General features: G+C 40.5%; 1 protein-coding gene and 1 long non-coding RNA gene across 2 annotated transcripts in view; one reads left to right on the forward strand and one right to left on the reverse strand.

Annotated features, from left to right (window-relative positions):
• The window catches only part of LOC146008223 (uncharacterized), a 32,837-nt gene extending 22,414 nt beyond the window's left edge, over nucleotides 1–10,423 (forward strand). The window contains exon 3 of the long non-coding RNA XR_014444481.1: nucleotides 8,399–10,423. This is a non-coding gene — a long non-coding RNA (uncharacterized LOC146008223). The remainder of the gene's footprint in view (nucleotides 1–8,398) is intronic.
• LOC146008222 (keratin, type I cytoskeletal 15-like) lies at nucleotides 6,735–12,943 on the reverse strand. The gene is made up of 8 exons (XM_083147296.1): nucleotides 12,713–12,943; nucleotides 11,081–11,163; nucleotides 9,724–9,880; nucleotides 9,426–9,587; nucleotides 8,751–8,876; nucleotides 8,376–8,596; nucleotides 7,460–7,512; nucleotides 6,735–6,895 (listed from the first exon to the last, which is right to left on the reverse strand). The coding sequence occupies exons 1-8, from the start codon at nucleotides 12,884–12,886 to the stop codon at nucleotides 6,876–6,878; spliced, it is 996 nt and encodes a 331-aa protein (XP_083003422.1). The 5' UTR covers nucleotides 12,887–12,943; the 3' UTR covers nucleotides 6,735–6,875.
• Nucleotides 12,944–13,470: the final 527 nt, after the last annotated feature.

Below are 13,470 nucleotides of genomic sequence, written 5' to 3' on the forward strand. Positions count from 1 at the left end.
TGACCTTTTGACTGTTGACCTTCCCATTGTTGACCTAATGCCTGTGTCGACCTTTCGACCCTGTCAACCTAATGTATGTCAACCTTCTCAGTGTCGACCTAGCTACCATATCCTGTATGTAAAGGCCCCCTTACACTATCCGATTTTGGGCCGATTTCATCCGATTTCGGCACTTCGTGCCGATAATGGGGTGAAATCGGCCCAAAATCGCAGGTGTGTGATATCTGATCCGATCCGATGCGCAGTCCCGTGCGCATCGGACCGGATCAGGGAGGTCGGACGGTCAGTACATACGATCACGTCCAACCTCCCTGTATGCATGTGCCTGCCCACCTGACAGGCATATACATGCAGACACAGGGGGAGCAGTGGGGCGGGCAGCGGGTCCCTGAGCGCTGGGGAGTGCTGACCTGGCCGGGGCGGTGATGTTCATATATATCAGCAACGCTGCAGGAGTCGGGAGGGGACGTGGTGCCGGGTGCGGCGAGTGCTGCTGGCTGACCTGGCCGGGCATGTGATAACAAATAGCAGCAGCAGGGACGGTGCGCGCAGTGGCGGCTATTAGATTTTTAAAATACCTGTCAAATGACCGGCCGTTCTCTGATTGGCTGAGATTTGGTTGGGTTATTTTGTTTCTGTGCAGGGTAAATACTGGCTGCTTTATTTTTACACTGCAATATAGATCTCACTTTGAAGTAAAACCCCACCCAAATCTAACTCTCTCTGCACAAGTAACATCTGCATTTTGGGATGCTGTAAGCATCCCCCGCCGGGTTACCGTGGCGGGGGGCATCGCCAGAAAAATCTGTCGATGCCCTATAGAAGGCAATGGGCTTCTACCGCAACCCTCCGCCGCCCTGCGCCGACCCCCTGCCACCCCGCATCGCCTCCTCCCCCCTCACCTGTTTCCGGGCAGCACAGAGATGTGCTGCCCGGACCTGTGACCTCCTCTCTGCACTGATCCTCTTCCGGGTGCAGGGAGGAGGAGAGCCCGGCGCAGCAGCGCCGGGTGTGTGAGGGAGGGGGGAGCCGCCGGGACCTGCTGGGACCCGGCGACTCTCACCGCAAAGGACAGCTCTTAACGCAAGAGCTGTCCTTTGCCTTAATTATCGCATATGTTTCAACATATGCGATAATTATAAATGTGAAGGGGGGCGGAGATTCTTAGAGAATCTCCCCCAAAGGGAGGCAGGAAGGAGGTGGATGCCCTAGCCTGTGACCGGCTTCTATCTCCCGCTGGCTTGCCAGAGGCAGGCGAGAGGGGGAGGGAAGAAGGAGGTGGGAGGCAGGCTGTGCCACACCTACCATCTTGCAGTCGAATCTCCACCTAACCTACAGCCGAAACCCCTAGCAACAAGCATGTCATTGTAACCCCTAGCAATGATCAACAAAGCCTTGGAGGGGGGGCGCCAGAAAGATTTTTGACTGGGGGGGTGCAACATTTCAAGTTACTCCACTGCCTGTTAGTGAACAAATCATGTCCCAGTTCCATATGATTCCCAATCCTGTATTTGAACATACTAATCATATCACCTCTCAACCTCTGTTTCTCCAGTGAAAACATATTCAGCCTGGTTAACCTATCTTTGTATTCCAGTGATTCAAGACTTTTTGACTAGCTTAGTCGCCCTTCTCTGTACCTGTTCCAATTAATTTATGTCCTTTTTAAGATGCCCAGAACGGAACACAATATTCCAGGTGCGTTCTCACCAATGCCTTGTGCCCTGTGAAGAAGTTGGCTTATCATTCCACTTTGTTTATTCCCCGCAGGTTGCCATATTTCTGTACAAACCCTTTCCATTTGCATTGTTACTGCAATAGATGGAAAATGAGCAATAAACAGTGTACAGTATTTTGACATTTTCAGAGATTTTCTTAGGACTTTCCCCAAAATAAAATGAAAAGCCCACTTATGTGTGCAGGCCAGGGGTGGATGTCAAGATAAAGCTCAGGGCAGTGGTGGCTACTATAATGGTGGAAACTATGAAGGTAAGGGAAATATGCTTGTACTTGGGGCTCCACCCTGTGATTTCTATATCTGTGCATTGGAGTATGGGTAGTGTTGTCCTCCATCAACCACAGCCTCTCCCCTGTAACCCACTGCCTCTCCCTGTGAAGCTGAGGAGGATGGCCCAGAACATATTTTTGAACCTGGACCTACCACTCACTAGATGTACCTATTTCTGATGAGTAAAAAACAAAACAGACCTCTACTCTTGTAATTTGTATATAATTTAGACCCCTATTTGGATCTATTGTTTAAAGAACAGTGAATGTATTGAATGTACAATACAGAAATTATTTCTGGCAAATATAGAAACATAGAAACATAGAATTTGACGGCAGATAAGAACCATTTGGCCCATCTAGTCTGCCCCTTTTTTTACCCTTCAGGTAAACTCAACCCTTTTTAATCCTTATTTCTTTTTAAGGATATTCATATGCCTATCCCAAGCATGTTTAAATTGTTCTACTGTCTTAGCCTCTACCACCTCTGATGGGAGGCTATTCCACTTATCCACTACCTTTTCTGTGAAGTAATTCTTTCTAACATTTCCCCTGAACCTACCTCCCTCCAGTTTCAGTGCATGTCCTCGTGTTTTATTACTTGTTTTCCTTTGAAGAAAATTTCCCACCTGTACTATGTTAAAACCCTTGATATATTTGAAGATTTCTATCATGTCCCCCCTTTCCCTTCTCTGCTCCAAACTATACATGTTAAGATCTTTTAGTCTATCCAGGTAAGTTTTGTGATGTAGGCCATGAACCATTTTAGTTGCCCTTCTTTGTACACTCTCCAATATATTTATATCCTTCTGCAGATATGGTCTCCAGAACTGGACACAGTATTCCAGATGAGGTCGTACCAATGACCTATAAAGTGGCATTATTACGTCTTTTTTTCTGCTACTGATTCCTCTCTCTATGCAACCAAGCATCTGACTAGCCTTCCTCATTGCTTTGTTACATTGCCTTCCTGCCTTTAAGTCACTTGAAATAGTGACTCCTAGATCTCTTTCTTCCTCAGTAGTTTCCATTATAGTACCCTTGATACTATATTGAGCCTTTGGGTTTTTGAGTCCCAAGTGCATAATTTTGCCTTTTTTAGCATTAAACTGTAGTTGCCATTCTCTTGACCAATTCTCAAGTTTACTTAGATCATCAGTCATTTGATTTACCCCTTCTGGTGTGTCTACTCTGTTGCATATCTTTGTGTCATCTGCAAAAAGGCATACTTTCCCTTCAATACCATTTGCAATGTCACTAACAAAGATATTAAAGAGCACTGGTCCAAGTACAGATCCCTGGGGTACTCCACTGGTAACATGTCCCTCCATAGAATGCACTCCATTTACTACAACTGTCTGTTTCCTATCCTGCAACCAGGTTCTTATCCATTTAATTGTTTTATAATCCAATCCCACACTTTCAAGTTTGTTTAGCAGCCTGCGATGTGGGACAGTGTCAAATGCCTTACTAAAGTCTAGATATGCCACATCTACAGCCCCCCCTTCATCTAGTATTTTGGTCACGGAGTCAAAAAAGTCAATGAGACTTGTTTGGCATGATCTCCCTGCAGTAAAACCATGCTGTTTTGGATCCTGTAAGTTGTTTAATTTAAGATATTCCACTATTCTTTCTTTTAATAGTGTTTCCATTATTTTCCCTACTACTGATGTAAGGCTCACTGGTCTGTAGTTACTTGCTTCTTCTTTGCTTCCGCTTTTGTGCAGTGGAACTACATTTGCTTTTCTCCAGTCCTCTGGAACTGCACCTGTATCTAGTGACTGGTTGAATAAATCTGTTAATGGCGCTACCAACACATCTTTTAGTTCTTTTAGTATCCTTGGATGCACTCCGTCTGGCCCCATTGATTTATCCACTTCCAGTCTTGAAAGATCTGTTAGGACTTTCTCCCTAGTAAATATACCTCCATCTACCTTATTTTTATGAATGTCCTTGCAACTTAACTGTGGTCCCTTCCCTTCTCCTTCTATAGTGAATACAGAGCAAAAGTAATTATTTAGATGATCTGCAATTGCCTTGTCTCCCTCCACCAAATTCTCAGTGTCTGTCCGCAGTCTTATTATTCCTCCATTTGATTTTCTCCTTTCACTTATATACTTAAAAAAAGTTTTGTTTCCTTTATCTACTGACTGAGCCATTTTCTCCACAGCTTGTGCCTTGGCACGCCTGATCACCTTCTTAGCCTCTTTGCGTCTGGCAAGATACACTTCCTTGTCATTATTATTTTGAGTCTGCTTGTATGTCCTAAAGGCCATCTTTTTTGCTTTTACACTAGTTGATACCTCTTTAGTAAACCACACTGGCTTCCTTTTCCTGGTACTTTTCTTAACCCTTTTGATACAAAGGTCTGTTGCCTTTAGTATTGCACTTTTTAATTTTCTCCACCTCTCCTGCACTCCTTTCAAGTTCATCCAATCCGCTAATGAGTCGCTTAGACATCTCCCGATTTTTGCAAAGTCAGCCTTCCTAAAATCCAACACCTTAGTTTTGTGTGACTGGAGTTGGACCCTGCCTTGATACTAAACCATACTGCTTGATGATCACTGGATCCCAGGTTCTCACCCACATATATGTCTGATATCCTGTCACCATTTGTGAGTATTAAATCTAATATTGAGTCTTTGCAAGTAGGCTCCCTCACCAATTGCTTGAGAGAGGCTCCCTGTAGGGAATTTAGAAATTTGCCACTTGTAGATGATCTTGCAAAAGACTTCTCCCAATTCACATCAGGTAGATTAAAGTCTCCCATGATTATGACTTCTCCCTTTAAAGCCATTTTAGTGACATCAAGCAATAGGCTCCTGTCCAAATCCTGCCCCTGGCCTGGTGGCCTATAGATGACCCTAGTAAAAATAATGTCCTTCTCCCCCATTTCTATGGTCACCCAAAGGGCCTCAGTTTTTTCTTCAATGTTTTGTATTAAAGCAGCATTTATGCTTTTCTTTACATACATTGCTACCCCTCCTCCGATTCTTCCCATTCTGTCCTTCCTAAATAAATTGTATCCTGGTATAGCTATGTCCCAGCCATGGTTCTCATTACACCATGTCTCTGTGATAGCCACAATGTCTAGGTCATCCCTTGCCATTATTGCAATTAGATCAGGAATTTTGTCTCCTAGGCTTCTAGCGTTTGCACACATAGTTTTAAAAATTTTGCCTGTGCATCTGTTATTCCTAGCCATGTTCATACAGTACAAAATCGGAATCTAAAGTTGAAATTACCTGTTTGATGATGTTGTTCAATGTCTGTTTTTATTTTTTTACTGTTCAGAAAAGCTGCAGGTCACTAATTCTAAGAATATAGTGAGTCTGTTCAGGTCAGGCTACACCTGAACACTAACGGCCAAATGGTCAAAGGAGATAATTTGCACTGTGTTTGAGTATACATCAGGCAGAATGCAACACTAAACTATGCTTCACTGAACAACGTCCCCAAAAAAGTAATAACAATTACAATCAATTCATTAAATCAGAACTTTTCAAATCATACAAGAGTTTGCATAACACAGAAATAAAGAGAGCATATTGGAGATGAATTACATACACTTGAGGTATCAATGCAGTCCATGTGTGTTTTTGTTTATTTGTAGTAGTTTGCCTTCAGTTTTCCTTCAGTGTAACGCAGGTATAACGCTTGTAGTTATGACTCCATTTTCCCACTTTAAAATGGCCCACTTCAATACAGGGCCACAGCTAAACTATGGCCACAGCCTATCCGGCCACAGCCGCATGCAATGAGAACTAATATACTCTAACAATGCCCAATTTCCAATAATTGGAATCTACACCCTCAGTCCCCACCCCCTGCTATACAGAGCAATAAAAGTGGCTTACAAAAACAGTTCTGGCATTCCAGGATACTATATCTCATTTAGAATAAAAAATACATGCCTCACTACACACAGGCAAGGTACTGTTGTTATTTACACAGATCAGATATTTGGTTGAATTTACCTATAAGACAATCCCACACACAAGGGATGCAATGTTCTGCAGTGAAGACACTTGGTTGCAAATGTACCCAGTAGAGTTCAAAAGCATGTGGATGTTACAGCAGAGAGAGATAGTCTGCATGTATGCCTGTGATAAAGTTGAATTTACCTATAAGACAATCCCACACACAAGGGATGCAATGTTCTGCAGTGAAGACACTTGGTTGCAAATGTACCCAGTAGAGTTCAAAAGCATGTGGATGTTACAGCAGAGAGAGATAGTCTGCACGTATGCCTGTGATAAAGTTGAATTTACCTATAAGACAATCCCACACACAAGGGATGCAATGTTCTGCAGTGAAGACACTTGGTTGCAAATGTACCCAGTAGAGTTCAAAAGCATAAAGTCAATGTCAAATGTCAAACCCTTATTATGGTGTTAATATAAAATACAGTCATATAATGTCAAATAAACTGTAAATGCCTGAGTGAAATAAGTGGCCACATACTGTATAATAAAATGTCAGACATTATGGACTAGTTAATAATGAACTTGTGTTATTCTATTTCACATTCTACTCTAATAGATGGAGCAGACGGGAATGGAGAAATAATTTCTGAAGGATATGCCATTTGTTAATTGCTCTATGAAGGATAAAGGCCCCTCAAAGTTGACCTGCCCAGTGTGTCTAATGGTAGACTTTATGTATAAAACATGCTCAGGAGACAGGAGTACTTTGCAATAAAAGATAAAAGATTTATTGAACACCAAAATAGCCAGAAAACACCTTTTTACTTAAGTGTCCTTATATGTAAAGAGAAACTATGAAAGATGAAAGCAGACTGGTAGGATGCAGTACAAAACAGGCCGTGTCAGCCTGCCATCACTTTACTGAATTCTGTGTGGAGAGTTCTAGCGGACTCTTGTAGTTGCTGCAGGGAAAAAAAGAAAAATTTAATTTTACAATTTACTATACAGATACATTTTTATAGGTAGTGATATTCACAGTTCTATCAGCATCATAAGTGAACCCAAAAGGTATTGGTTAGTAACTGGTTGTTTCAAATGAATTCAAAATTTTACTTGCATACTCTCCTGGAAGTTGTGGGAGACTCACATTCTTTCTGTTAGTCTCCTTCACAACCGAAAGAGTAGGCGCATCTACCACATCCCATCTGCTTCCTAATGAAGCAGGCAGGTTGGGGAGATAATCACATGAATCACTGTGTAATGCAGAGGGCGGGGCTAAATGATAATAATCTCGTCATTTTAGAGCCTCCCCATGGAATTTTCCCACGGTGGGGCTCAAGCCTAATTATGCGAGAATTTAGCCCCGCCTCCCAATGTTGACAGCAGCATCTTTTCTCCATGCTTCTCCCGGAGAGGAAAGATATTCAGCAATTATGCTTAAGTGATGTCATTATTTCCTAGTCACCTAACATATTCAGAAGATTGTTTTAATGTATACAATTATCAATATATGCAGTATTACATACTTGTAGATGTTGAAGTACTGGAAGATACACTAGACCCAGTAGTTGAAGGTATTCTGTGTAAAAATAGATTTAATGTTATTACACAATTGCAGTAATACATTTATAAATTCTTTGATATTAATCCCAGTATAAACAGCAGTTACAGATAATGGGATCAGTGGGATAAGTACAAACCTTTTTGGCTTACAGTATATTTTATTTTGTCATATGCACATTTACATTTAAAATAAAGTCACATCCTTGTATGGGATGATCATTGTGCACCTCCCTCAGTACTAATTTGAAATGATACTTTCTGTATAGTGACCATATTAGGCCATAACTCATACAGGTGTATTCAATGCAGCCGTCGAGGGGGTTTATATGGTGAGGATGGCTTGTTTTCGGCAAGGATTGCCAAAAACAAGCCAACCTTACCATTTAACCTCCTCGTGGGTCGCTTGCCTTAGTCTATGTTCCGCCGGATTCCTTGCACTCAGAGGATGGTGAGGATTCCCTTAAATGGTGAGATTCGCGGCTAATGCAGTGAGCCTCTCTGTCTTGACGACCGCATACGCCATTTCCACCTTGAATTTTAGAAATAGCGAGGTGAAAACGGTGAGTGCAGGGGGTCAGTTGCATACTGAGGGCGGGCTATGACGGCAAGCTATAGGCACTGCTTGCCGAGAAAGCTCGCCTGATCGGCATTGAATATACCCCATTGATAACAGAGAGAGTGAGAAACATACTTCATATATTTATTTCTATCTTCCTATCTTCGGCAATCAATATCAAAATAAGTTTATGATCATATAATAGCATTAGTCATACTCGTGCTTTAGTTAATACATAAAAACAACACTTTTAATAATAGTAAAATATTCTATGTCTATATTCCTATATTATGTGATCATGCCTTTCCACCCCATGGACTCACTTGCTGTCCTGTCCATCCAACAGGTCTCGGTACTTAGCGATCTCTTGTTCCAGGCGTGTCTTAATGTCCAGAAGCATCTTGTATTCACTGCTTTGGAGTTCCAGCTGGTTCCTGAGGTCTGAGAGCTCACACTGGATCTGTACTATAACTTCCTGGATTTGGGATAACTGTGCGCAATAACGTCCCTCTGTTTCGGCCAAGGAAGACTCTAAAGCTGATTTCTATGCAGAATAGAGACAGTTTATTATAATGAGAGCATGGCCAAGAGCCATGTAAATATTACTGTGTACTGGTGACCATTTGATAGAAAACATATAATATGTTTATTATGTGAACTTGGTCATTGCCATAGTGGGAAGTCAATCGTGTATTTACCATACTAAGCTGTGACTGCAGCTCTATTTCCAAGCTCTGAAGTGTGTGCTTCAGGTTTGTGATCTCTGATTTGGATGTTTGAACCTCTTGACTTCCAGAAACAACCTGTGCTTGTAGTTCTTTGGCCTGAAACATACAATAAAATAAAACATTATATATGACAGTTGTAGGATTATAGTAGCATCTACGGACTAAAATGAAAACAGAGATTACAATTAACATTTTAGAAACTTCAACAAGGAAGTAACAGCACATAACCTTTTACCCATCATTCATACTCTCCAACATCTGAAGAGCAAAAATCAGTACAACTTTGGAAAGGGGCGTGGCCATGCATTAAGGGGGCATGATCACGCACCCTTTCCTATACTTACAATGAACAGTTGGAGACCCAAAAAAGGTACAGACCATAAAAACAGTACTGTACTTGCCAGAAAGGTACAGCTGGAGGTATGATCATGTACAGTTATGTGGTTATTGCTTACACATTCTTATGTGACATTTGCTTTTTTGAAGCATTACCTGGAAATATTTAAAATATATTAATTTTAGCTGTACTAACTCATTAGTTCTAAAAAGAAAAAAGCCTGTAGGCTATTGTTATTTTGACATGTTAATTCTAACAGTCTTTATACATAAATCTATAACAAATATTCTGCAATCGTTTGCTCTCACCTGAGCCTGGAACATGGCCTCAGCCTCCTGTTTGTATTTGTCAGCCATTCTTTCATAATCAGCTCTCATATCAGACAGGACCTTGCTCAGATCAATGCCAGGAGCAGCATTCATCTCCACGTTGACCGTTCCACTGACTTGGTTTTGCATTCCCTTCATTTCCTAACGTATTGACAGTGTAATAACAGTGTGATTACTTATCTTAAAGTCAGCATTCAATATATGCTGTTGTACTGCACGTACACAATGCCTTTTTACCACAGTAAAATATACTGAGCAGAAAGTTAACATGTCTCACCTCCTCATGGTTTTTCTTCAGATAAGCCAATTCCTCAGTAAGACTCTCAATCTGGCTCTCCAGATCAGACTTGGATAAGGTCAACTCATCCAGGACTCTACGGAGGCCATTTATATCAGCTTCCACGCTCTGGCGGAGAGCCAGCTCATTCTCATACCTGACAAACAGAAAGTTGTGTCAATTATACAACAAAACTTACTGTACCTCCTCCACATGGCTGCTCTCTACAAATACTGACTAAAATTGCTGAAACTGAGCTGCTCCACCCTGTATAGACACAGTAGCTCCACCCATAGGAATTTGCAGCTCATTATTTTATTTAAAAATTTGAATAATGTTTTCACACAAAATTTTTAACATTATTTTATTATCATTTGAATGTATTAAAGGGCTTTTGGAGCATTTTTCTTGAAAAACTACTCCAACTACTTTAATTCACATATTTTACGTAAGCATATACCGCATGTCTGACTGATCAATATGGCCAGATTGGTCATGCTTAGCTTTAAACCAAGCTTGTTATTTTTAAATCGGTAAAATTTCAAATGGTTTTAACCTGCATTTGTAAACAGCCCTTTAAAAATTCCCCATCCCCCCCATATTAAACAACGGGGATTGGGTCCAATGAAGAAAAGTGCCTAGCCCAGCCCTCCCAAAATTCTTCTGGCTTGAAAAGGAATTTTAAGTGTGTTTGTCAATGTTCTATATATATATATAAAGGAACTAACCCCCCTCCCCCAACCCCAATTGATTGATCAATTGATCCTTTGCTTTTCTGTGATATGCCAGGGACTTGGCTATGATTAAGCATCTTTCCTCATGCACATTAGATTGTCTGTTAGTCTATGTATAAGCACTAGAGGGAGACAGTCAGAGTCTAAAATTAGAAAAACAGTTTTTCAACTATTTTGATAAACATGTGTCTCCTTCCATATATGGCTGCCAAATTTATCACAGTGCACTGGCGGAATTTGGCTTTTATTCTTTCCGGCACTAATAAATTAACAATCATCATCGCGGCTCCATTCAAAGGTATACAAATTCATAAAATGGATATTTGTAATGCAATGTATAATGTATAAATGTGCTCCTTTGCAGATTGGCCTGTGTTGCTCATTTCTAAAAAAAACATACAAAACAATTTGAACTGTACAGAAAATATACAGTCAGTGTGAACAATACTAAAATAACAATTCTGCCAATTTGGTGATAATATTGTTGACACTATTGGTTTTCTCATGTGCTTGTACATTGAAAACTGTAACTTGCAGTCTACAGTATGTTAGACAAGTATACCCAGAAACACAGACACCCCCGGGTACTAAGTTAGCTGGTATTAATGGCAGCCACAACTTACTTGAGTCTGAAGTCATCCGTGGTGAGTCTGGTGTTATCAATGGCCAGGATCACTTTGTGGTTTTCGATTTGGGCAGCCAAGATCTATAAGTTGTTTTCACACAAAAAAAGGTTTGATGTAATATGAGAACATCAGTGTTTGTTGCATTGTACAGTTATATACACAATGAACATGATTGCAATGCATATATTATATATAAAATGCAGGAGACGACCATAGGACACATACTATGAAATACAAATAAGCAAGTAGGATGCATGTAGCAGTGCTAACATTTGGGATTCCTTGTTCCCTGTACCCAAAAAGGTACAGGATGGATGGCCAAGATGTCCAAGATGTCCTGCCAGTTTGGCTTCAAATAAGAAGATATGTATTTATTTAATGTTTACTATGTATTTTAATTAATATACATTATTATTTTATTATTATAATTTTCATTATACTATGTTCAGAAGTATTCCTCCATTTGCAGAAAGCTTTGCAGTGGTTTCTACCAGATCTACTTCTGGACCATATTCTTCACAGCGCTGACTTTGCCATAGATCAATTGAGTTGCCCAATATTGCACATTCCTGACTTAATTACCCTTCCATTATGGCAGAAATCTATTTTTCTGTTATAATATATTTTGACATCACCTTTTCCAACAATACAAATGTACCCTGATAGATTGTAAAAAGTTATGTTAGATAAGTCCCTGAAGGCACAATTTTCAAGCAGCCTCATTAGCACTCGTCAAAATGTATAGAAACATGTCTGGCCAATTAAGCTCTGTTCCATCTTGTTACACGTTGAGTTCAGTTACAATATACATAGGTGCCAACTTTTTTCATTCTTCTAATAAAACAGGTCGGGACTTTTATTAAATGCTGAACAGTTTCTTAGAGGAAATTTATATGTATTCTACAGAGTTCAAGCACCTTCAAAAATCATGAAATACTTTTGTTAAGCTTGTGATTTAATATGCTCATATACACACATATTTATATAGAACAACTTGTATATATCACATATTAATCTTTAAGTTTATAACTACAAAACAGATGGGTCTATGGAAGCACAATGTGCATGTTCTCTTTACAATCCAGCCTGCCAGCCACCACTGGCTCCTTATAGCTGAAGACTGAAAGACAGTACATAACATTGGCAATATTTCACACCTTTGTGTGGTTCACTGGCCATTGTCATTATACCCTCTCTGTACTGTATGTGTGTATATTTCGTATAAATAGTTCACATTACAGGGTGGGTATTGTTATTTTAGATGTTACATTTTTTTGTCTCATACAGTATGTTTCTGGATGTTGGCAGATGCAGAACTGAGACTGTTAAATGCCAGAAGCATTAACATTTAGTGCAATAATTAAATGACACAATGGCAAGGCATACTCTGTTCCTGGCAAAATGTGAGTACATCAAATAATTTAATGTTTGGTATAGCTAGATGTCTAAAATATATGGCACAATGTTCCTCGACTTTAGTTCATCCAATAAAAGAAAATGTTCAACAAACAAAAATAGATACAATTTACTGGGATTGTTCAATACAGTATAAACACAGTAATTAGTATAAAGATATATTTTCACATTTTTTTAAAAGCTAGATATTTAAAAAGTGAGACGGAAGCCTACCTTAGCACGAAGGTCCTCAATGGTTTTGAAGTATGGGCTGTAGTCAGCTGCCTTACTAACTGGACTTTTCTTATCATACCAATCTCTGATCTTTTTCTCCAGCTCAGCATTGGCTTCCTCTAAGTCACGCACTTTTTGCAGGTAGCTGGCCAAACGGTCATTTAGGTTCTGCATAGTTGATTTCTCATTGCCGCCTGCAAGAAGGCCACCATCTCCGAATCCACCCCCTTGGTTAAAGCCATATCCACCACCAAATCCAGCTCCACCACCAAAGCCAGCACCACCACCAAAGCCAGCACCTCCGCCAAAGCCAGATCCACCACCAAACCCAGCACTTGCTCCACCACCAAAGCCAGCACCTCCACCAAAACCAGATCCTGCTCCACCACCATACCCTCCATCAAAGCCAGCTCCTAAATTGCCATTGTAGCCAGCACCATAATCTCCAACTTGGCAAAAACCTGTATTTCCACCATAACCTCCCCCTGCACCACCTGAACTAAATTTTGAAAAAGAAACAGAGTTTCTTGGCCCTACTCCTCTTGCACCACCTACAGACCCAGTGGATGCTCTGTAGGAAGATGAAGAAGAATATTGATTAGACATGTTTAGAAGCAGTAAATGATCCCAAGCCAAGAAACTAGTGATGAACACAGCCTGTTCTAGTACTGCAGTAGCATGTCCTTCAACCCACTAGTCTCCTTATAAATACTTCTCGATGGGTGTCACCTTTAAAAACCTGATTATTATTCACTACG

Source organism: Crinia signifera, chromosome 6 (assembly GCF_055691185.1).
Source record: "Crinia signifera chromosome 6, ASM5569118v1, whole genome shotgun sequence".
NCBI classification, from domain to species: domain Eukaryota; kingdom Metazoa; phylum Chordata; class Amphibia; order Anura; family Myobatrachidae; genus Crinia; species Crinia signifera.